The sequence below is a fragment of the Phascolarctos cinereus genome, unplaced genomic scaffold (genome assembly GCF_003287225.1).
Source record: "Phascolarctos cinereus isolate Bilbo 61053 unplaced genomic scaffold, phaCin_HiC Scaffold_9;HRSCAF=440, whole genome shotgun sequence".
NCBI classification, from domain to species: domain Eukaryota; kingdom Metazoa; phylum Chordata; class Mammalia; order Diprotodontia; family Phascolarctidae; genus Phascolarctos; species Phascolarctos cinereus.
Genome location: NW_027556402.1, coordinates 106353813 through 106380314, shown reverse-complemented (window position 1 = coordinate 106380314; position 26502 = coordinate 106353813). Strand labels below are relative to the sequence as shown.

Sequence of the window (26502 nt, the reverse complement as noted above, 5' to 3'; positions counted from 1 at the left end):
GGTCACATAGCTAGTAAGTGTTATGTGTCTGAGGTCAGATTTAAACTCAGGTCCTCCTGAATTCAGGGCCATTGCTCTATCCACTGCATCACCTACCTGCCCCCTGCCCATCATTTCTTAAAGCACAATAGTATTCCATTACATTTATATACCATGACTTATTCAGCCATTCCCCAATTGATGGGCATCCCCTCAATTTCCAATTCTTTGCCACCACAGAAAGAGCTGCTATAAATATTTTTGTACATGTGAGTCCTTTTCCCATTTGTGTGATCTCTTTGGGATACAGCCTTAGAAGTACTATTGCAGGGTCAAAGGGTATACACATTGTTATAGCCCTTTGCGCATAGTTCCAAATTGCTCTCCAAAATGATTGGATCAGTTCACAATTCCACCAACAATGCATTAATGTTCTAATTTTCCTACATGCTCTCCAACATTTATCATTTTCCTGTTTTCCTGTTGGCCAGTCTAATAGGTGTGATGTGGTACCACAGAGGTGTTTTGATTTGCATTTCTCTAATCAATAGTGACTTAGAGAACTTTTTCATATGACTATAGATGGCTTTAACTTCTTCATCTGAGAACTGCCTATTCCTATCCTTTGACCATTTGTCAATTGGGGAATGACTTGTAGTCTTATAAATTTGACTTAATTCTCTATATATTTTAGAAATCAGGCCCTTATCAGAAACACTGGTTGTAAAAATTCTTTCCCAATTTTCTACTTTCCTTCTAATCTTGGTTGCATTGGTTTGTTTGTGCAAAAACTTTTCAATTTAATATAACCAAAATTATCCATTTCGTATTTCACAAAATTCTCTATCTCCTGTTTGGTCATAAATTCTTCTGTTCCCTATAAATCTGACAGGTGAACTATTCCTTGCTCTCCCAGTCTGCTTATAGTATCAGCCTTTATATCTACATTATGAACCCATTTTGATTTTATTTTGGTATATGGTGTGAGATTTTGATCTATGCCTAGTTTCCGCCATATTCTTTTCCAGTTTTCCCAGTACTTTTTGTCAAATAGTGAGTTCTTATCCCAGAAGCTGGGGTCTTCGGGTTTAGCAAATAGTAGGTTACTATAGTCATTGACTACTGTGTCTTGCACACCTAACCTATTCCACGAATCCACCACTCTGTTCTGCAGCCACTACCAAGCACTTTTGATGACTGCCGCTTTATAATACAATTTAAGATCTAGAACAGCTAGGCCACATTCCCCTGCCTTTCTTTTCAAATAGCTCCCTTAATATTCTGGACCTTTTGTTATTCCAAATGAATCTTGTTATCATTTTTTCTACCTCTATAAAATAATTTTTGGTAGTTTGACTGGTATGGCACTGAATAAGTAAATTAGCTTATGTAGAATTGTCATTGTTATTATATTATTTATGATATTATTATGCCTACCCATGAACAACTGATGTTTCTCCAGTTATTTAGATCTGACTTTATTTGTGTGAAAAGTATTTTGTAACTGTGTTCATATAGTTCCTGGGTTTGTTTCAGTAAGCAGACTCCTAAATATTTTATAATGTCTACAGGAACTTTAAATGGAATTTTTCTTTCTATCTCTTGCCATTGGGCTTTGTTGGTAATATACAGAAATGTCAATGATATATGTGGGTTTATTTTATAGTATGCAACTTTGCTAAAGTTGTTTACTATTTCAAGTAGATTTTTACTTGATTCTCTAGGATTCTCTAAATATATCATCACATCATTCTGCAAAGAGTGATAGCTTTGTTTCTTCTTTGCCTATTCTAATACCTTCAATTTCTTTTTCTTCTCTTATTGCTAAAGCTAATTTTTCCAGTATCTTATTGAACAACTGTGGTGAAAACGGACACCTTTGTTTCATCCCCAATTTTATTGGAAATGCTTCTAGCTTACCCCCATTACATATGATGCTTGCTAAAGGTTTTAGGTAGATGCTACTTATCATTTTAAAGAAGACTATTTCTTCCCATGCTCTTCAGTGTTTTTAATAAGAATGGGTGTTATATTTTGTCAAAAGCCTTTTCTCATTCTATTGAGATGATCATGTGGTTTCTGTTAGTTACAGTTTCTTTTTTAAAAATCTCTCTAGAGAGGGAGGAAAAAATGGAGAGGGAGCATAAGAGAATAAAAAGAGGGTAGGGAGAGATGGAAGAAAGAGGAAGGAGAGAAAGATGAAGGGAAGGAAGGAGAGAGAAGGAAAGAAAGAGAGATAAGAGAAGGGCAAAAGGGGAAAAAAAAGTAAGGAGAAAACAAAGGAGAGAGAGACAGAGAAAGACAAAGAGATAGAGAGAGCACTTATTAAGTAGCACTCACTATGTGCCAAGCACTATGTTAAGGATTGCAGAACAAGCAAAAAAACAGGCAGCTCCTACACTCAAAACATACTAAGGAAAGAGAATACCTAAGGAGAGCTGGAAAGCAGGTAAATTCTTTAGAATAAACGAGGGCTTAGCGATATTTTATAAAAACACATCAGAACAAAGAATTAACCAAATATAATGATTGCCTTTATCTTATAAAAAGAATTTTTACTTCTGTTATTTCAAAGATGGAATATTAAGTCACACTGATTTCTATTTCTTTTCAAGATTATCAAAAGGGAATTATTATATTCCAACAACTGAGACTGAAAGCAATATTAGCAAAACTAGTATAAAGAAATTACTATCAAGAGGAACTGAAACATATTAAAAAACTAAAAAGAAAATCATTTGGTAATATTCTTACTCAGCACTTGTGTTTCTGAGATGTCACAGTTAAGATATTTAATTTTAATTATGAATTATTAATATATAATTATATGAGTTGTGAATTATTATAAATATTAAATATTTAATTCCTAAATTATTCTAATAAAAACACTGTCATTTTTTCCTTGCCTATGTATATATATATATATATATATATATATATATGATCAAGTCCAAAGCATCACACTTCCATCCATTTCTTAAACTATCATTTACAGCTACAAAACTTTAAAAAAGAATAAGATATTCATGTATTGTTACCTACTATTATCTGATCAACAAAGCCATCTCACAAATGGATCTTCTCTATAAATCGTAAGCAAAAGATGTCATACATATCCCATTCCAGTGATTATCAAGCACTGCACTAAAGAGATATACTACACAGCTCTACAAACTGTCATCAAACCTACAACATAATAAATGAAACAAGCCAGCTACTTTACCCTCACAAAAGGTACTGTTACAGAATCTGTCTGCTGGAAGGGGGGGGGGGAACTAGTTCTAGATGAAGTGCAGATTATTAAACAATGCACAGCATGAAACCTAGGTTCAGCACAGATGACCTTTAGAACATAAGCAGTGTCTAAGAAAAATATGCTTTCATCTTCCTCAGCGTTATTAAAGGACAACACAGTTTAGTAAAGTGCTATATATAGTTATGTGCCCATATACTTGAAGCTCTACATTTCATAGTATTATGGTTTTATTTTAAATACCAAGAATTTTTAAAATTAGAAACAAGAACATGCACAGAATAAAAAGCAATTCATACACTTAAGCAGAAATAAAGGTGAAAATTAAGCACACAGTAGCTAAAATGTCAGATATACCTTTTATCACAAAAAATTCAGCCACCAAAAATATCCTTGAAAAATATTCCTGTTCGTCCCGGGACAGCTAGGTGGTGCAGTGGATAGAGCTTCTGAGTAAACATAACAAATTTAAATGTACATGCTGTATGTTTAATAAATCATGTGGAATAGTGTATCTATTCCATCATAAGCAAAAATTCCAAATCAGTAATGAAGAAAACCTATGTTCAAATACAGACTTTAAATTTACTAACTCTGTGTGTGTGTGAGCGTGCGCGTGTGCACACATGATCGCACTAGCATAAATATATTAACTTCTCAGCATACCAGACCATTAAGTTAATTATAGTTGATCTGAATATCTAAATTATTAGAAAAGCTTCTAATCCACCCATCAAAAAAAATTTATCAAGAACCTACTATGAGCCACAGACTGGGGGAAAAAAAAGAAAAGATCTCTACTCTATAGATTACACACTTTTTTTTTTCCTGAGGCAATCGAGGTTAACTGATTTGCCCAGGGTCACACAGCTAGAAAGTGTCAAGAATCTGAAGTCATATTTGAACTCAGGTCCTCCTGACTCCAAGGCCAGAGCTCTATCTACTATGCCACCTAGGTGCCCCCATATTTTTCTTTTAATAGTTTTCTGACACAAGAACTCATTCTACTTAAAATCTTAGTTTTTGAAGTTTAGGAATTCATCTAACTTTCCTTTTCATATTATTTCTTTGCTACATTTTTTTTCCCCAGGATCACAATGTATTACTTCCTTTTTGGTCAAAAGGCTCACTACTCTCCTGAGAGGCAGCATGGTATAATGGAAAGGTTACTAGATTTGGAGTCAGGAAGTCCTGAGTTCAATATTGTTCCTGAGACTATGTCAGTCTGATAAGTACTTAACCTCTCTGTGACTCAGTTTCCTAATTTGGCAGCTACAGTCTCTAAGAATCCTTCTATTTGTCAAACTATAATCCTCTGAGACTTGTTATATACCCAAAAAAACTTTTTTCTCTCCTCATTTTTTCTCTTCACCAACATGTAAAAATAAAGTAAAATAACCAGTTTCTGCAAGTTTAAATGAAAACAGTGAATTGTACTGCCACAGTACAACAAAACTAAAAAAGTTAGACATTATACTGATTTTAGTACAAATTATATAAATAACATTTTAAAATTTCTAAAGTGTTGGATGAGGTCAAAATTTGTTTATTTTGGCACGTTGTCTTAGTTACCATGCAAAAGTGGCCCATTTTTTCCCCCTTCCTTAATAAGGCATCTTACCTCAAATTCTGCATGCCTGTGAATATCCTCTGCTCTCTGTCTGCTCAAAATGAATTCGGCTTCATTTGCGACTCTTACTAGGTGATCCTTCATGGTTTGGCTCAACAACCTATATACACATGAATATGGTAAAATGTATGTAATTATTCAGGGACTTCAAAATAGTTTACTGTATTATCAGTCTGCAAGACACTTATTCAAGTTCTTGTGATGTAGAGACAAACCTGCAACCTTAGTTCAGTCCTGACTACTCATATGGAAGGTAAATGGAGTTAATGTGAACCTCGCAAACCAGCAACAAAACAAAAGCCACACATTTAACTGAAGAGGAATAAGAGAGAACAAAAATGTAATAGGTAGGCCATTTTCTGGCACCTATTGATGACTTAACTGATTAGGGAGGTCAAATCTGAATGACTGAAGAGATGAATCTCCACAAGAAATTGGGTGGGCACTAACTCCACCATAAAATCACATCCTCAGTTTCTAACCTGAAACATTTTACTACCTAAAAAAGAAAAAAACTACAAACCATGAGAATGTATTTTCTATTCCTATTAATACATTTGTTAAAAAGAAAAAGCATGCAAGAACTCTCTTGGAATATGATACAATGACTGAGATGTGAATGGAACCCCAGTTTTCCTACCAACTCTAGAAAAATATGCATGAGATACATCCATGTGGGGAGAATGTTGACACAATGTTGCAGCATGAAGGAAGGACTGAACTAGACTGAAAGCAATAGAGAAGAAAGTCGAGTCTTCATTTCTTCTTCAAAAGAGTCACTTATACTTCCAGACTTTTTCTGAAAGTGACTCCAGGAAGAAGAAAAAAGAAGAATCTCCTGTTCAAATTTAGGTAACAAGTTAGGTCTTCAAAATGTCCTTGATTTCCAGCTTGTCTCCCTAGAGACTCCAAAAACTTTCATGCTAAGGATCAGGGACTCTCCAGCTAAGCTTACATGTCTTGCTATTATAATAAGAACTCATTCATTCTAGGTATTTGGTTTCATTATTTTTCATTGGTTTCATTATTTTTGCTACTTCCTGCATGTTTGGATAAATAACTTTATCTGTTATTCATTATTTTTGATGATTTATTATGGAACTAGAACTTGGCAAGAATGAATAAATGAGCATTTATTAAGTACCTGCGAAAGTGTGTGTGTGTGTGTGTGTGTGTGTGTGTGTGTGTGTGCGTGTGTACACAGAGAGACAAAGGTTATTACGTGCAAAGCATTATACTAAGTGCTGGACATACATCCTTTCTAGCCACTTGCATCTTATTGACATGTTACAAAAGACTTCCAAATTTAATATAGACCTGACACTATAGAATAGAGAACTAAGTCTATTTGACATCAGTATATTGCTAGACCCTTCACAAAGTGCTTCTCTAATGTTTCATCTTGGCATGAAGGTGACCCTGAGCTCAAGAAAGCAATTAATTTTACTCCATTATGTGACTACCTAAAAATTTTATGTAAAATTTTACCTCTCGTATTCTATTATTTTTGCCCAGGATTATTATTTTTGTAATAGTTTTTAAAAGTATTATATATGTAAAATAACTGTAACAATGACAAGGTCAAAAGATCATGAAAACCAACTAAGCCAACACACTCTTGTTCTCCTTGCCACAGGTGGTAGCTAAGGCAATAGAGGAATAGCATATGAAATTCTTTGGTAAATACTACAGAGAAAAATGAAGATTAAAATCAATATCAGGGGTGATATCTGGAGAATAAAATTAAGGGGTGAGAGAGGATTATACTGGGAAAAGGGGATGTAGAATGGGGTAAATTATCTCACATAAAACAAACAAGAAAAGGCCTTTACAATGGAAGGGAAACAGAAGAAGGGAAGACAGAATGAGTGAATCTTATTCTCATTGGATTTAGCTTAAGAAGGGAATAACATACACACTCAACTGGGTATGGAAACCTATCTTACCCTACAGGAAAATATGGAGAAGGGGACAAGAGAAGAGGAGGATGATAGAGGGGAGGGCAGATTGGGGAGGAAGTAATCAGAAGCAAACACTTCTGAGGAGGAACAGGGTCAAAAGAGAAAATAGAATAAATGGGGGGTGGGAGAGGATGAAGGAAAATATAGTTAGTTTTTCACAACATGACTACTATGGAAGTGTTTTGCATGACTACACATGTATAACCTATATCAAGTTGCTTGCCTTATCAATGGGGTAGGGGGAGGAAAGGAGAAAATTTGAAACCCAAAGGTTTAAAAACAAATGTTAAAAATTGTTTTCACATGCAACTGGAAAATATGATACACAGGCAATGGGGTATAGAAATATATCCTGCCCTACAGGAAAATTGAAGGGGCAGGGGAATAAAGGAGGGATAGAAGGAAGGAACGATTAGGGGAAGGGGATTCAGAATGCACACTGTCTTATGGTGGTGGGAGGGACAAGATGAGGAGAAAATCTGGAACTCAAAATCTTGGGGAAGTGAATTTGAAAACTAAAAATATATAAATTAATAAAATCTAAGGGGAAAAAAAAGATGTAACACAAGGTATAGCATGATGTAGCAGAAGCAATCAGGAGACTTAGACTAGAGTAGTTCCTCAGGCAAAAGCAATGTGATCATGAAAAATCTCATGAGTCTTGTTTTCCTCAAATATAAAAAGTAGGATAATACGCAGCATCTACCTCACAGGGTTGTTGTGAGTAGAGCACTCTGAGACCTGAAAACATTTTCTAAAGGTGAAGTATTATTTGTATGAAAGGAAACTGATAAATACAAATGACTACTATTTAACAAATTACTTAATTATTTGTTCTTTGCCATCATTGTGAGAATACAATAAGTTTTTGATAAGTGAACATATCAGATGCAGTGTGGCTTACACAGATAAACTAATACTCTTCAATTTCTTAACTCCACAATGCATTTATTTCTCATTTGCATTTATTTTTACCCTTAATGCCAGGAAAACTCAATGGATAACAACTATTTTGAGGGTGAAAAAGGTGGTATCTGTATGTTGATGTCATCAGCATGGAGAGATTTTAATGGGAAAAGTCATTCCATAAATAAAGACTGGCAAACTATCTATAACTTAAAATACAGTCTGAGAGAGCTGGGTCAGACACTAAGAGGCTGACTTGACCATATTCATTCAGCCAATATGTGTCAGATATAAAATTTAAACTCAAATTTTCTTTACCACAAGGGTCACCTTCCATCCATTATACTAGTCTCCTTATTGAGCTTAAATACTGCATTAATATGCTACAGAAACAAGATCATATGATATGTTTCAATCTAAGTGTCTACTGTCATGACCAATTTTCCCCAATGATGATTAAGATTTTTGTTCTCTTGGAAATAAAAGTTTTCAGTAAAGAAGATATCCAATGATATACTAAACCTTGAAGGCATATTACAATCCCTGAATGCCCTTTTACTGAATTAACAAAAAAGTGAAAATCAAAATCCACCACCATATAGTAAATACGGTAAAGTCTTGGGTTTCAGTTATTACTGTGTCAACATGTAGTGCTATATGTCCTCTTGCAGAATAACTTTTATTCTGGTACATAAACATATTTTTCAGAATTGCAAATTTTACAGAGCCACAAAAAAGTTTATAGAAGGAGGCACACTTCACTGTCCTTCTCTTTATGGAAATAGGTCAACACAGGCCGATGACAGTCATAAAAACAAAGAAACAAGCAAAAATCATTTCTCTTTCAGGTATATGGTTAGGTTCTAAACTACTCTGTCGGGAAAAAAATTAATGTGCTTCCATTTTATCTCCTGCTCTAGATCCTGGGACATAGCAATATACAGGCATTTCCAAATCATTCAACACTGACATTTGTACATTGCTTTAACAATTTACAAAATACCTTATAAATTATGAAGCTCTTATTTGAGCTTCACAAGAACCCAATGAACAAATTATTACTATGACCATTTACAGATAAGGAAAGTGAAGCACATAGCAGTTAAGTGACTTGCACTAATCACAGAACTATTAAGTTAGATCCAATTTTAAAAAAAAAAGAATTCTACACTATTAATTACATGAAAAAAGTGCTCTAAATCATGAATAAAAAAATCAAATTATAACAACTCTGAATTTTTACCTTGCACCCATCACTACTGCAATAGCCTGCTAGCTAGTACACCTGCCTCAATTCTCTCCCCACTCCAATCTATCCTCTCTGTTCAGCCACTAAAGTGATTTATCCAAAACATAGGTCCAACCATCATGCACACACACACGCCCATGCAATAAATTCCAATTGATTTTTATTGCTTCCAGGATCAAAAACAGAATCCTCTATTTGGAATTCAAAGCCCTTTATAACCCCAGCCTCTTCCACCTCACTCCCTGCCACAAACTCCTTGATCCAGTGACACTGGCTTCCTTGTTGCTCCATGATCAAAACATTCCATTTCTCAGAACTTTTTCTGGCTGTCCTCCATGCCTGGAATGCTCTCCTTCCAAATCTCCATCCACTAGCTTCTCAGCCTTCCTTTAAGTCCCAGCTAAAATCTCATCTTCTACAGGAAACTTTTCCCAATCTCTCTTAATTCTAATGCCTTTCTTCTCTTATTTGTATATTTGTTGTCTTCCCCCTTTAGACTGTGAGGTTCTTGAGGGCAGGCACCTTCATTCGCCTCTTTTGTGTTTCTAGTGCTTAATAAAGTGTCTGGCACATAGTAACCACTAAACAAATGATTATTGGTCATTTGTCCAGGTAACACAGCTAATTAGTGGAAGAGTCAACATTAGTACCCAGGTCTTCTAAGTACAGTAGCCTCCTTTTTTTTTTTTGCCTTTTTTAAAGCACATTTCATTGATCTTTTTTTTCCATCACCAGAATTTCTTCCAATAGTCTTCCGCCAGCCTCTGAGAGAGCCATCTCATATAACAAATAATACTTATTACAGAGGGAAAAAATGGGAAAATGAAAAAAAATCAGAAAATTTATCAATAAATAGGAAAAAATCTTCAAATATATGCAATACTTCATATCAACTGCCCTCCCCCCTCTGCAAAGCAATGGAGTGGCAGTATCTTCTAGTATCTCTTCCTTGGATCCATGCTTGTTTATGTGCTTGGTGGTGGGGTCCTGAAAAACTCCTCCATAAGGAAGAAGACTAAGTGATGAGAGTGCCAGGCAAGAAAAGTGCCTTCAGGCTTTCTCTAGACTTGACAGAAAGGCAGATCTATAGAGAGGAATTTTTTATATGCCACTGTTGAAGCTTGTGAGGGTCTGGTTGGCTTCTGAGTTGATCATGGAAGAAGTTGTTTGGTATTGGGGTGGTAGCACCTCATATACCTTGTGGCAAACAGGAAAATAGCATCATATTAAGTGTTGGAGCATCTCTACCTGTTAGAGCCCTTAGTAGTAATAACAGGAGCAGGGGGCTAGAGACTAGTCCTTATGAATGTATACTTTTTATAGGTACCAAGAATGTACTTTCATGAATAGGTTTCATGGTGTTGGTGGTAAGATAATAAAGGATGCTGCTATTTCATCACAAGATCGAGGAAATGACCACCAACAGGACAGCCAAGTGAAGAAGTTGGCAGAAGAGGTCACAACTTCAGGGGAGGGGTTCTGGGAGTGGTGACTTGATAACCACAGGGGAGATAGGTGCTTGGTTACTTCTACAGATGAAAATCACAAACCATTTGCCTTCCATTTTAGGCGTTAAGAATATCCACTGAAATGAGCCAGGTTTGAGACCATCTTGTAAAAGTCCCCAAAGTAACATGCCTGGTCGAAGAGCAATGACCTCTACTTCTCCATTTGTACTTTCATAAGCAAGTTTCCTGGTGGTGGTTGAGCACTAGAGGACGCTGAATTGCCACAGGATCCAGACAATGACCAGGAGAAGTTGGCAGATGAAACTCCAATATCTTGCAAAGGTTTCTGGGAGTTGTAAGGGGTGACTTGATGACCACAGGGGAGTTAAGTGCTTGGTAAGCTCCAAAGACCAAAGTCAGCACACATAAATCTTCCATTTCAGGCCTTGAGGGTATTCACCAAAATGAGCTGAATTTGGGTTCTTCTTGTATAAGAGCCAAAGTAATGTGACTGGTCCTGGAACCATGATATCTATTTCACTGCTTGCATCTTTGCTATCCTGCTAGAAGACTTCTCAGCCAGGAACACCAGTCCAGGTAGAATCTGAGTACAGTAGTCTTTACACATACTACTCCCTAATCTCCATTTTACTATACTCAGGAACATAAGATCACAGAATTTTAACTGGAAAGGATTACAAAGTTCACTTAATACAGCTCTTTCCATTTTACATATGAGGAAAATGAGGTGCAGGGAAATAAAATGATTTACCCAATTCCCCATGCAGCAGCAGAGCTAAGGCCTCTGTTATAATCCAGCGATTTTTCTACTACACGGTGATGACCCAGCTCCCAGGTGTCTTCCCTGATTTGATGAACGGATGAAAAAACATTTATTAACTATGTATCAAGCACTGTGCTACCCCTGCATTGGTATCCTAATCCTCACTAATGGCATTACTGGAATCTATACGATGTTTAACAGGATATTTTGTGACATGTTGATTAACAAAATTGTAGAGCTGGAAACAACTTCAGACTGCCTAATTCAATATCTACAATTTACATTTGAAAAAAGTGAGGCACCAAGAAGTTAAGTGAATTGCACAAGGCCAAACAGTTAATTAATATGATCGGACAAAAAGCCTTAAAAACCATCTATACCAAATAACCTACAAAAGAGGAAACCTGGGCCCAAGGTAGATGCATAACATCAAGTAAGTGGAGGAAAAAAGGTTTGAACTCAGAGCAAAAAGGTACGGACATCTTTTTACATCAACCATATCAAACAAAACATATTTTTTTAAAAAGAAAGACCACACCACCACCACCACCACCAAATAAATGTCTTTATACAGAAACAATTTTGTGAAAACACAGATATAGGTTATGAAGAGTATATCTATCAGGCAATAGCTATCCACACCCAACCTATGTAATTGATTTCCTAATGACAGCCATCAAGCCCAGATGGACCTTATTGCTATTGCATGCATGTATGGAAGGTCCCCATGTTATCTACACTAATAAAACATTAATCAAGGAGCAAATTTATAGCAGCCACTCTATAAATGAGGTCAGGGTAGGTCAGATCTACATAATAAGAAACAACATGGTTGGTCTTTGGATTATAACTAAACCCTCTTATTACTCATCTTGCCCTTGGGATTAGGTCCAGTAGCTAAAACATTCCTATCCACTTCAGGAAAATATCCATTTTTCTATAAAGATACTTAACCTCAAAATACTTCGAATATTTATACCTTTAGACTGTCAATGAAAACTGATTTTAAAGAAAATTGCTTTAAATTACGGGGTTGTTTTTCAAATGATTAGGGTGGCTATATTATGTTTTAAATGGTCACAAGATAATAGAGGTGAATGCATAATTGAAAATCATTTCTTTCTATGTCATAATTACTACTTAGATTAACTTCATTCTTTTCTGTGATCATTACTAAAAAATTAAATGGTTCAAAGCACCATTTCCACAACCAGTGGTATTCTACACCTATTGGTATACCTGAATAGATGATAAATTGAATGATGATTTATGCTATTTAGTCAAAAACCATACAGGCCATAGAGATAATGCTAATTCTTAAGCTGACCAACCTCAAAAAGATAGGGGATTTAGTCCATAGAGAGGATTCAAGGTCCACGAGGTGTGCAAAAATAAATAAATAAATAAAGGTGTGGTTGTGCGCAAACATAACAAGATCATAACTCAAATAAATATGTTACATTTATGGAGAGTTATGAGACTTTTAGGAGAGTGTTTCCCAACTACTGTTGGGTTGGGGTTTGTTTTGTTTTGTTTTGTTTTGTTTTTAGTCAATCAGTGTTAAGTTACTTGCCCAGGATCACACAGCTCATAGGTGTCTGAGCCAATATTTGAACTCAGGTCCTCCTGCCTCCAGGGCTGGTTCCCAACTGTTTTCAAACCACTTAAATTTTCTGAAATATTCCACAGGAAAAAGGAAGATTAACTGTGGCAGAGCTGTGTGCATTGGTTTTTGAAAATTACATACTTTACCATATCACACCTATCAGAGTGGCCAACATGAGAAAACAACAAAATGATAAATGTTGGAAAAGATGTAGGAAAATTGGAACGCTCATACATTGTTGGTGGAGTTGTGAAATGATCCAACCATTCTGGAGAGCAATTTGAAACTATGCCCAAAGGGCTATAAAAATGTGATTACCCTTTGACCCAGCAATAGCACTTCTAAGGCTGTATCCCAAAGAGATCATAAAAATGGGACAATGGCTCACATGTACAAAAATATTTATAGCAGCTCTTTCTGTGGTGGAAAAGAATTGGAAATTAAGGGGATACCCATCAATTGGGGAATGGCTGAACAAGTTGTAGTATATGAATGTAATGGAATACTATTGTGCTATAAGAAATGATGAGCAGGCAGACTTCAGAAAAAACCTGGAAAGACTTGTGTGGACTGGTGCTCAGTGAAGTGAGTAGAACCAGGAGAACATTGTACATGTTAACAGCCATGCTGTGCGATGATTAACTTTTTTACACTTAGCCCTCCTCAGCATTGCAAGAATCTAAGACATCTCCAAAAGTCTCATGATAGAAAATGCTATCCACATCCAGAGAAAGAACTATGGAGTTTGAATGCACATCAAAGCACACTATTCGCTCTTTTTTTTTCCTTCTTTTCTGTTTTGTTTTGTTTCCTCTTTCTTGTGGTTCTTCCAATCGGTTCTAATTCTTCCTTATAACATGACTAATGTGAAAATATGTTTAATAAAAACATATATGTAGAGGCTATACATATGTAGATTCTACACCATTGTGGGGAGGGAGGGGAGAAAATTTAAAGCTCAAAAGCCTATGGAAGTGATTGCTGAAAACTGAAATTTAATTAATTTTAAAAAAAAGAATCAATCAAATTCAAAAGAAAAAAATTACCTTATGAGGAACAAAGGAAAGACAAAAAGAATTGGGAATCATTAAGTGAAAGACAAAAGAGATGGAAGGGGAAAAAATGAAAATATGACAATACAAGAGTCTGGAAGGATAAAAAAAGAAATCAGTAGAAAAGAAGATAGAAGAGAAAGTAAGGGGGGACACAGAAAACTTCAGCTCTGGGTGTCTTTATAAAACTGTAACAAGTAACTCTTGTATAAATAGATTTCATGGTCTATAACTGATTCCAACCTTAACATCTCAATTCTTTATTATACTCAATTCCCATAATCTACTCCTCCATTCCATCTCAGTTATTCACAGATATGACAATAACTTTGATCTTGATATCACCCACAAATATTCTACTTCCATTTCCAAATTCCTTGCAATTCCTTCATGTAATCATAATCTTTTAACATTTCATCTTTTCCTACGTTTTAAACACCCTAAACCTCTCTGTTGCTTACACTGCAACTTCAATATTCCCAACCTCAATTCCTTCACAGGTCATTATACCTATACAGGCTGTCTTCCCCCCTTCCCTATCAAGTGGTCATCCACTTGTTCAATTAGTTCATTGTTATGACACTTGAAATTCCTTGTCCCATTTTCCTATCAAGAAACACACCTCTTAAAAGTTGCAAGTGGTCATTTGATTACTAAATCTAATTGCCTTTTACCAATACTCATCATTTTGGGCCAATCTGCAGTTCTGGATACTATTGATCATCCTTTCTCCTCTCAGATACTCTCTCCTTTCTAAGTTTTCATGATACCACTCTCTTTTGGTTCTTCTGCTATATGCCTGACTGACCCTTCTCAGTTTCCTTTATTTATCTTCAGCCAGGTCACTGCACTAGCAATTGGGTTACCCAGCTGTGTGTGCTGGGCTGTCTCTTCTCTCTCTATTGTGAAAGATGATGTCTCAGAAGTGAAGCCTCCTCAAAGGATCAATAGTTCTTGTTAATAGTCCTTGTATTGTTTTCAAAACCCTCAGATTCTGGTTTTGTTAAAGCAAGCAAAAATAATTGCCCTACCCCCAACCTGAACTGCTTGCTCTTGCAAAACTTCCTGCCTCTCCTGCTCTCTCCAGGCAAGTTTGTAAAACTGTTTTTGTTCTCTGTTGCTAGGTGGATTTCCCAAATCGATTGTGCCCTCAAGGCTTGTGCCAATGAGCTGAGAGGAAGGGGTTAGGGAGGGGGAGTTGCAGTTAGGAGTCTATATAATCTTTCTTTGCTGAGCACACCCTTGCACTCTCCCACCAGAGCCATTTTAGGGGGATGGAAGGTGCCCTTTCTCGAGAAAGCTAACAAAGAAATCTTTTTCTTTGCTACATCTGAGTCTCCAGAATTTATTGGTAAGGGTCTTCACGTCCCACACACTATGCTATCTCACATAGGGATTTCAATAACTTCCATGGTTTCAGTTATTATAACTAGGCAGATGTATCTAAGGATAAAGACAAATAAACTCTTGTCTTCAAGGAATTTACAATCTAGCAGTCTTTCTAATAGTACATTGCTTCTCCCATCATTGTACCTCTGCACAAACTATCCTACACACCTGAAATGTACTCTTTTGTCATCTCAGTCTATTATGTTTCATTCAAGATTCAGCTCAGGGATTTCTTTTTTGTAGTTAGACTACTTTGGAGTTGAATACTAGGAAAACTTCTATGATAACAAAAACCCTCAGAGGACAATTCTCCAAAATGGCCTATACTACCAGTCAACCTACCCAGTTTTAGACTTCAAATGTACTTATACAGGAGTCCAGCTGTTTAAAAAGCCAACAGAAAAAATCACCCATGTTTTTCATTCTCCTATTTATTTCTGTTTTATTCCATTCCTAATTTGTCTTTTTTCTTTTGTTAGTCCCATTTTATGTTATTTTTTGTGCTACATTTCATTTCCCTCTTACCCCATTTCTGTAATAAAAAAGACCTATCTACTTTTTTCTCCTCCCTCTTCTTTCACATGCACATAATTTTTCTCAATGAATTTTATTTGAAAATCAATACACCTAGTGGTTAATAAGGTGTGACATGACCTACACAGTGACCAGGATTAAGGAGATGGCAGTCCCACTACTGTTTTGTGTGGTCATATCACATCTCCAGCATTGTCTTCAATTCTAAGTACCATATTTTTAAAACATCATTGATGAAGTAAAAAAATAACCAAGAGACAGTTCACCAAGACACCTGAAGACCCTTAACAATATGCCACATGAGAACAGAGTGAAGGAAAAGAGGATGAAAAAACTTGGGAAACCTGCAAGGGGACAGGTAACCCACATTTAAATAACCATATTTAAATATTTTTGCTATATAGGTGAAGGTTTAGACTTCGCTTATTGGTCTCAGAGGTGGCACTATGTTAGTGGAAATTGCAAAAAGGCAAATTTTGATTTGGTTTAAAAACAACTACAAATAATCACAGCTAAGCAAAATGGAACAGAATGACAAAAGCAGCAGCAGTATGCTGCCCAATAGGGAGCTTCAAAAGATACCAAAGAACTATCTGTTGCATATGCTGTACACAGTATTCTTTGGGAATAGGTTGGATTAGATGGCCACTGAGGTCCTTTAAAACTATAATTCTATAATTTTCATATAATCAATGTATCAAAGCAAGTTTTGTTTTGGTTTTTTGTTTATTTTCGTTTTTTAGTTTTTAGGCAATTGGGGTTAAGTGACTTGCCCAGGGTCACATAGCTAGAAACTGTCAAGTGTTTGGTCTGAGGCCGGATTTGAACTCAGGTCCTCCTGACTTCAGGGTCGGTGCTCTATCCACTGCACCACCTAGCTGCCCCCATCAAAGCAAGTTTAAGAAAATTACATCACTCACTTTAAAAATATTGACAGGCATTTTCTTTAAAAAAAAAAAACAAAATTATAACCTATATATTTTGCGGAAGCAATAATTTCAGCTTAGTGGTAAATTTAGGGAGTACCAATGAAAATCAAAGACCAAAATCCTATCTAATAATTTATTCTATTACCTCTATTGATAAGAAGGACAGAATTACTAAACATTAGCCTCTACAAACATGTCAAAAACATATTACATTTTAAACATAATTTTGTCTGGTCTACAGGTAGTTCATTTGTTACTTCAGGGTTCTAAGAATGTATATGCAACTGATATTTTTAAAGTGAAAAAATGTTCCCTCAGTCCTTCATAATAAAAAATAAAATGTAAAAACCATCAGAATATGCATAGAATTGTTTATCTTAGCTTTTATCTTTTTGAAAACTCTCATCAGACGAATGAAGAAATTTCCATTCTCTTAGTTATTTTTTTTGCCTTAAATTTCATTATCTCTGTTTTCTTCTAGTTTTTACCTCAATATAGGATTACTTTAATTTCAAATCTCATTGGCATGTAGGACTACAGAACTTGTTGCTAAAAGAGGCTTTACATATCATGTATTCCATGTATTTCATTTTACAAATGAGGAAACACTAAAGTCCAGAGGAAGAGACTTGATTACGGTCTCTTTCAAACATAATGCTGCCTCTCTTTTGTTAATTCTTGACATTAGGTCATGAGTTAGTGACAGAGACCATTACTAGAGTCTAGTCTGGTCATCTTTCCATCACACACTCTATCAGTTCTTGATAGACATAATAAAAAATTCCCTGTTTCACGAATTGAGTTAAAAATAAAGGTGAATTTTTCAAAGGATAATTTTCCAAAGAAAGATTTCTAAAATTTACACTATAACAGTAACAAAAATTTCAGAATTTTATAGACAGCATTTATAGCTAGGAAAGCATTTGCAGATAGGAAACTTTCATAAATTATAATTTCATTTAGTATCCAACAATAATGTTATTTGATTACTTCATTAGTATACCTTCAAGCTGGTATCTCACCATTGTGCAACTAGTCTGTCGAATTGCAAAAAACTAAAACAATAAAGAATAAAATAAAAATAAAAAAAATCTAGAAATGTGAAACAATGGCACATGTAATAAAATTTAAAAATAAAATGCACATAGAAAAAAACAATTACCTTCCTTCATTGACAAGTTCAATAAAAGCAAGGCCTGCATTCTTCTGGATAGAGTTTTGCCATTCCTGAAAAAGAGAAAATAGCTAAAGAATTCTATTTTAAAAGATACTTAATTGAAAAATGACTGCACAGTTTGCATGCTTATATATGTAAGAATGTAAGCTCCTAGGAGTTTGCTGAATATGCTTTAGTGATGCCCAATAGGTATTTCATAATCATATTCTACCAACAGGCATGTGGGCAATTGCTATAAATACTGTTTTAAAATGATCTGAAACTAAAGGAAAGTGAATCAAGTTTAAAATTTGATGACAATTATCAGAAATAGAATTGTATGATGTATTAGACACATTTCCTATGCTTTTATCAAATACTTAATTCCATTTTAAATTAACCAAAGGACAAATGGATACTAAAATAACGCAAAGGTAACTAATAGTGATTATTTTATTGTCATTCAATCATTTCAGTCATGTCCAACTCTTTTTGATGCCATTTGGGGTTTTCCTGACAGAGATACTAAAGTGGTTTGCCATTTCCTTCTCCAGCTCATTTTACACATGAGGAATTGAAGCAAATAAGGTAGTGATTTGTTCAGGGTCACACAGCTAGTAAGTGCGTAAGGCCAGATGTGAACTCAGGAAGATGCATCTTCCTGACCCCAAGCCTGGCACTGTGCTGATGTTGTACCACCTCACTGCCCTTAATACTGATTATCATATGACTGAAAACATTAGGTTAATCATATTATCAAGAGGAAAACAAAACTTTAATATGATGAATGAGTGACTTATAGTTCCTATACCTAAGACCTGACTGCTATTTCAACTTTTCTCTGGTGTTGCTAACATCTTGCTGACTAATATGTGTGTGTGTGTGTGTGTGTGTGTGTGTGTGTGTGTGTGTGTGTGCGCGCACGCATGTGTGTGTGTATGTTGGAAAAGCCCAAATAAAAGAAATTTAATCGTAGTTGAGAAATAAAGTTTTATGGGCTCTCCTTGTAAACTGTTCTCATTATGATTTCAGTGAAAAAAATTCATCACATACACTAATATATTATTCATTCTCATTAAAGGTCCCCAAGTTCCTTTTCCAAGGTTATCCAGTTCATCACCAAGGGTCATTAAACTACATTTGATGTTCTACTAATGAATCTTAAAGCTGTAGCTGGTACACTTCCAAGACAGTTTTCATTACTTTACCTGCATTAAAAAAATTATGGGGAATATTAAAATAATGGGGAACATAACTAGAAGACACTACCAGGGCCTACCCCTCTCAAATACTTCTACTTATATGACAAACTATATGTCCTTACAACTGCAAACACCAAACTGGAAACGCATGCGCACACACACAGACACAGACACACACACACACACACACACACACACACACACACCCCAAACAAATAAACTACCAAACAAACCAACAAACCAACAAATCTGCAAAAAAATATCATAGACCTTGGGTTAGAGATTCAATAAAGTTACAAATAAGCAAACTATCACCTCCAAAATAGTAAAATAAAGCACTTGAACACGAAGCACAGACATTTACATTTCAGCAATAAGGAGCCATTGTAAGTAACCAAGCAAGGAAGACACAAAATGAAAGGAATGCTAATGGTCTAGTTATCTTGAGACTTAAGAGAACACCAAAAAAGGCAGCACACAGGAGTTCAAAATATAAGAAACAAGAAAGTACAAAACAGTACCAAATTTCATAAACGTGGTAAAAATAAACACATTCTTATGGTGAGATAAAGACTATCAATATTTATAGCTTCATATTAATAAATTCAATGTTACCTCAAATTTTCTATTTTCATAGTTTTCAGAGTATTCAGAATCAAAAAGGTTCATCTAGTACAAAAAAAGAAAACTAAGATGCAGGGAGGAGAAGAAATATAAGGCTACCAGACAAGAACTATGCATGCTCCTCTGAAATGTTTTAACTTTTATAGAAAATAAGAGTTAACAATATTACTAATAGTTAACCTTTACATAGCACTTTAAGGTTTACAAAGTGCTTTGCATAAGTCATCCCATTTGAGAATCCAAGTACCTTTCAGAGTACCTCTAGATAGTACAGTATTACATAAATATAAGCAAATTACTATTGTTCTATAAGGAATGATGGAGGGGGGATTTCAGAAGAACCTGGAAAGACTTACATGAACTGATGCTGAGTGAAATGAGCAGAACCAGGAGAATATTGTACATAGTAACAGCACATTGTGTGATGCCCAACTTTGATAGACTTAGCTCTTCTCAGCAATACAACAATCAAAGACAATTCCAAAATGATGGAAAATGCTATCCACATCCAGAGAAAGAACTAGGGAGTCTGAATGAAGATTAAAGTATAATATTTTCTCTTTTTTTTTCTTTCTTGTGTTTTTCCCTTTTGTTATCATTCTTCTTTCACAACGTGACTAATGTGGAAATTGAGACCTGGGAAAGACCTTAGCTTAAAAGGGCCGAGGTCCTCCACTGCATCCTGGGCCATCTCCAGTTGTCCTGATCCATATCTAACCACTGGACTCAGATGGCTCCGAAAGAGAAAGTAAGGCTAGTGACTTTGTACAGCCCTCCCTCAATTAAATCCACTTCATTTGCATGTCATGAGATCAGCTTCCTGATGTCATGGTCCTCTTCAAGAACAAAGGGCAAACAGCAAGCAAGGAACATGGAAAATATGTTTAACACGATTATACATGTATAGCCTATATCAGATTGCATGTCATCTTGAGGAGGAGAGAAACCACGGAGGGTGGAAAATTTTGGAACTCAAAATCTTATAAAAGTGAATGTTGAAAACTAAAAATTAGTTAATAATAAAAAGAAAAAATATATAAGCAAATTAATAAAGCATTCTGTCCTCTACTCCTTTCTGTCCACATCAACAAAATTTGCTCATCCTTTACCCTTCTCTATGTAACACATCAGTCAGTAACATATTCCCTGCTTTTCTTGATTAGATGAGAAGAAACTGAATACCCAACTTTAAATTTGGCTCATTTTCCTTCCCTTCCCCTCATATAAAGCATAGAGTTAGGTATGTCTGTATGTATATTTATTTAAATAACAATTTACTTCTCATTTACTTCCCTGTCCCCATTTTCCTCACCAGCATTAGGAATCCTCAGCCTATGGATGTTAACCACTCAGGATGCTGACACCATGCCTTTTCACCTGCAACTTCCCTTAGCACCTGGGTGGCTTTGTACACTGGAACATCCCCTCAGGCCTTTGTTCCATTGGTGAGGGCCTCCAAGTTGGGGAAAGGCCCCAGCCTGCCATTCTTCATTTCCTTCATTTCATTTCCAGTACTACTAATTATCCAGACCCTGACAACCCTTTTCTCCATAGACCTCCTCTTCAACAACCTTTGGTCTTTTCTTCCTTGATTAGAATATGAGTTCCTTGAAAGCAAAGACGGCTTTATTTTACTTATTATGTGCCAAGCACATAGTAATAGCTTAAGAAATGCCTGTTGTCGACTTACTAACTACCTTCTGGCCCTGTAGTTCTGCTGAGGTTTTGCTTTCCAAATTCCCCAAAGATCTCTTCATTACTGAATCCGGTGACCATTTTCAAGTCTCATTCTCTTTAACCTCCCAGTAACATTTTAAAGTATTGCTTAAAGCCCTCCCCCCCTTCCCTGATGCCTTCCTTTAATTAATTTTTCTCATGGTTTTCCTCCACTCCTTTTCTCTATTTTACTGGCTCCTCAACTACTGTTCACTTCGAAAACATGAGTCTTTCTCCAAAGTTCTGCCTATGACTTTGTCTTGAGCTGTAAGTCTAGAACCTCTTGTGTATCCTTCACAATGCTGCCAAGACAATTTCCCTCTGCGTTTTGATCTTATCACTCCTCTGCTCCAAAATTCTTAGTTGCTTCCCGTACCTAAAAAATAAAATATCAACTCCTGGTCCTGTCATTCAAAGTACTGTATAATCCGACTGCAGTTTCTCTTTTCAAGCTAATGCCTTTCATATACTTTACATTCCAAAAAAAAAGATGCTATTTCATCACTGACCTATGTGCTCATACTGCCCTCTCCCATTGCTCTGTTTCTGCAAAGAATCTTCCTTACAATATCCTTATGAGGTAGAAATTAGAGATGATGAAAAAGACTGACAGAAGTTATTACATAGCCACAATCACATAGCTGCTAAATGACAGAGCCAAAACCTATGATTAAGAATTCTATCCCCAAAGAAAGTCAACTAGTATTTATTAATTATTGATAATTAATATTATATTATGTATATAATTAATACTAATCCTAATATGTGACAATTATTGCACTAAGTGCCGGGATACAAAGAAAGCCCTAACCCTTGTTCTCAAGGACTTCACAGCCTAATGGAGGGATGGGGGGAACACATAAACTACAGTTTTATACAAATGATATAGACAACAAAAGTTGGGAGCAGTCTCAGAGGGAAGGTTTAAGATTAAGAAAGCATAGAAAAGCCTTCTTGCAGAAGTAGAGACCTTGGCAGAGCCTTGAAGAATGCCAAGAAAACTGGGAGGCAAAGATGAGGAGGGAAATCATTGCAGATATTCAACACAGACAGTAAAAAAATGCTCAGTTAGAAGATGGAGTGTCTTGTTCCAAGAACAGCAAAGGAAGCTAGTATCACTGGATCACAGAGTATATGGAAGGGAATACAATATAAAAAGATTGGAAGAAGAGAACAGGTTATAAATGTCTTTAAAAGTCAAGCAGAGGATTTTATATTTGATCCTGGAGGCATTAGGGAGTCACTAGAGATTAACAAATTGGAGGAGGGAAGGAGACACACACTAGGGAATGCAGGAAAAGACATGGTAAAGATGTGAGTTTTGGGAAGATCAATTTGAGAGGTGAATGGAGTGGGGAAGAATGAGGCAGGGAGACCAACTAAACAAGCTACTGTAATTACCAATCATAAGTTGATGAGGGCCTGCACTATGGTAATGGCAGTGTCATGGGAGAGAAGAGGTCATACACCAGAGACGTTACAAAGGCAGAACTCACAGAACTTGACAGCTGATTGGATATGGCAGTTAAGGGAGACTGAGTTTAACATATTTATGCTGCTAGTCTAAGTGACTAGGGAGATGTTGTTACCCTTGCAATGGGCAAGTTAGTAAGGTTTAAAGGGAAAATAAGTTCAATTTGGGATATATTAAAATGTCGACAGGACATCTTAATTTTGGAAACAGATAAATGGCTCAATGGATAGAACACTGGGCCTGGAGTCAGGAAGACCTGAATTCAAATCCACTTGTAGATACTTACTAGCTATATGATCCTGGGCAAATCACTTAACCTCTTTAACTACTGGAGAATAAAATGGCAAACTACTCCAGTATCTTTGCAAAGAAAACTCCATGTGGGGTTATAGATATGACTGAACAACTTTTTTTTTAAAGCATAAATTCATAGTGTTACTTTAAAAGCTGTCCCACTTGTCTGTTTCCAACTGAATTAACTTTGATTCCCTTCTGTACATTTTTAAAGATGTTTCAAAGATCCACTTTTATTTCTTTCCTCATTTTAGCAACTAACTAGCACCTTTCTGCGCCAAACAAAAAGGGGAAAACACAATCCTTTCACCAAATAAGGACAGTCAAGGAAAAGAAATATGCATAATTGCCATATCAAAAAAGTTGTCTCATTCTGTCCCTGGATCCATCAAACCCCTGTCACAATGTGGGTAGCATTCAATATCAAATGTCGATTTATACTTAGTCATTACACTTGATTTAAGTTGTCTTTCAAAACTTTTTTCTTTATAATGTTTCTGTTAAATAAATTTTTCACTGGTTCTGCTCATTTTTACTTTATAATATAATTCAATGTAAGGAAAATGAGTGACTTAATTCTTTTTAAATTTCTGAAATAAAAAACTAGTTGGGTTATTACGTAGCTAACATTCACTCTATGTAAGTCTGCCAAAATTTCTCTGAAAGTATTATTTCCATCACTTCATACACTACAATAATAATTCATTACATTCATTTACTATAATTTGTCCAACCATTCTCCATTTTATAATTACCCTAACTAATTCTTACTTTCTAGTTCTGTGCTACTGCTAAGAAGAGCTCCAAAAAAATTTTTTTAATACGTATTGTTCTTGTTCCTTTGAAATCTTTAGGGTATGGGTCTAGCAGCTATGTCAGTGAGTCAAGGAATATGCACAGTGACTTTTGGGGCCTTAATCCCAAATTATTTCATTTAAAGCTCCCCTAGAAATGCATTAATATACCTGTTTTCACATAGCCCCTCCAACATGTCATTTTCCTTTTTCGACAACTTAGCAGCATTTTATGTGATTGTAATAGTTTATCTACTAGGGAATGGCTGTCATTCTTATATGTTTGAATCAATTCTTCATCTATCTTGAATATCAGACCATTACCAGAGAAACCTGCTGAAAAGATTTTCCCCCTAGTTAAACTATTTCTCTTCTAATTTTAATAGCACTGATTTTGTGTAAAACTTTGAAATTCACATAACAAAACATCCATTTTATCTTATATGATCTACTCTATTATTGACAATCTTTTGTAGCTATACTGATTACATTGTTAGGTCAAATCCTAAAAAATCATATATATTCTATAGTGATTCGGAATGAAGTATCTTTCTACTTCTGGGTTTTCTATATATAGGAAAGTTGATGGTGTATATATAAGAGTGATTTTATAGCCCACTCCGTTCAGAAACCTGCTAATTTTTTTCAGTTCATTTTTAGTCGACTCTTTAGAGTTCTCTGTTGTTGTTCAATCATTCAGTCATGTCCAGCTCTTCAGGACACCATGGAATCATAGCACACCAGCCCCTTCCCTCCTCCACTATTGCCCAAATTCTATCCAAACTCATATGAGGTTCGTTGTTTCAATGATGCTATCTATGCATCTCATCCTCTGCCATCCCCTTCTCCTTTTGCTTTTAACCTTTCCCAGCATCAGAGGTCTTTTCCAATGAGTTATAGATCTTCTATTCCAGGTCCCTATAAACACTGATCTTTACAGTACCAAACTTTCCTTTTGTACCAGACACATCCACAGCTGAGTGTCCTTTTGGTTTGGGTCCAGCTGTTTCACTCTTTCTGGAACTATTTGTAGTTGTTCTCTACTCTTCCCCAAGATTACCTTGGATTACCTTCTGACTTCATCTTCCAATGCCATATCTTTTAGCATTTTAATACTGTCTGTGGGGTTTTCTTGGCAAAGATACTGGAGTGTTTTGCCATTTCTATCTCCAAATGATCACCTTTCCTACACAGACAAAATTATCTGCAAAAAACGTAATTTTATTTCTCCTTTGCTTATGCTTAGTTTTCGAGATCTTTTTCTTGTCTTATTGCTATAGCTAACAAATACTTCTAGCACTATGTTAAATAAGAGGGGTGATAAGAAACATCTTTGCTTTACACCTGATCTTATTGGAAAGACCTCTAATTTACATATTACATATTATTGCAATGGACCCTAGTTTACATATTACATATGCAAATTACATATGCATTACCATTAAATATGAGGCTGGCTCTATGTTTTAGATACCCAGTATTTACTACATGAAAGAAAGATTTATTTATCCTAGGAATTCTTTATCTGAGATCTGTGAACTTGGCTTTTCTTTCTTTTTTTTTTTATTTTAAATCTTGGACATAATTGGTTTCCTTTGTAATCCTATATATCTTATTTCATACATTTAAAAACATGATTCAAAGGTTTCATCAGATTGTCAAGGGGTTCCATGACACAGGAAAGGTCAAAAACCTCTGATTTATTCCTATGGTGTTTTTTAACCAAAAATAGGGTTGTGTTTCACAACTAAAATATTTTTGGAACCTACTGACACAATCATGTGATTTTGATTGTCTTTATTAGCATACTACTTTATGTTTATTGTTATCCCCTCCATATCACAACTTTCCCCATCACAGTTTTGATATTTCATAGGTCAGCATAAGAAATTAAATGGGAATTCTGGGGGAGTTCTATGGAAGTCGCAGATGACATGCAAAGGCCAACAGATAACACAGGAAAAGTTAGATACTCAGAAATGCTTAAATATATGCATAGTATTATATAATATCAACTCAAATTTTACAATGAGGTACTATAAACACCTCATAAAAGAAAAGGAAAAAAATTCAGACTTCTCTACAAAGGTAGGGCCAAAAAACTTCAGAATTTCTAGATCTCAAGAGTGCCACGCCCCAACCCCATGATGTGGAAGGCCTAACTATAGTTGTCCCAATATAAAACCAATCTTTTTTGGTAATAACCAATCACAAATCTTTTTTGGTAATAATGTGCAATCTTTCTGATGTGTTACTTCAGCCTCTTTTTTTAACATTTAATTTAAAATTTTTGTGTTGATATGTATACATATATATATTACAGAAGTTGGTCTATAGGCTTCCCCCCTGCTTTTTTTCTCCCTCCTTCAGGTATCAAGAAGTATTTGCATAACAAAAGGAATCTATCAGAGTGCCTTCTTTTCCAGATTTTTTCCATACAGTTTATGTAATGTTGCAATTAATCATCCTAAAGGATGTTTGATAGAATTTGCTTATAAATCCACCTGGTCCTGGGGTTCCTC

The 26502-nt window shown here is 35.5% G+C and overlaps 1 protein-coding gene across 4 annotated transcripts in view; it reads right to left on the bottom strand.

Moving 5' to 3' along the window:
* LRBA (LPS responsive beige-like anchor protein) overlaps positions 1 to 26502 on the bottom strand; it is a 760465-nt gene that overhangs the window by 446230 nt on the left and 287733 nt on the right. For all 4 annotated transcript variants that reach the window (XM_020994027.2, XM_020994028.2, XM_078148462.1 and 1 more), the window contains 2 exons: positions 17883 to 17947; positions 4854 to 4962 (listed from right to left, as the gene is read on the bottom strand). In XM_020994027.2, coding sequence (XP_020849686.1) covers positions 4854 to 4962; positions 17883 to 17947 — 174 coding nt within the window. The remainder of the gene's footprint in view (positions 1 to 4853; positions 4963 to 17882; positions 17948 to 26502) is intronic.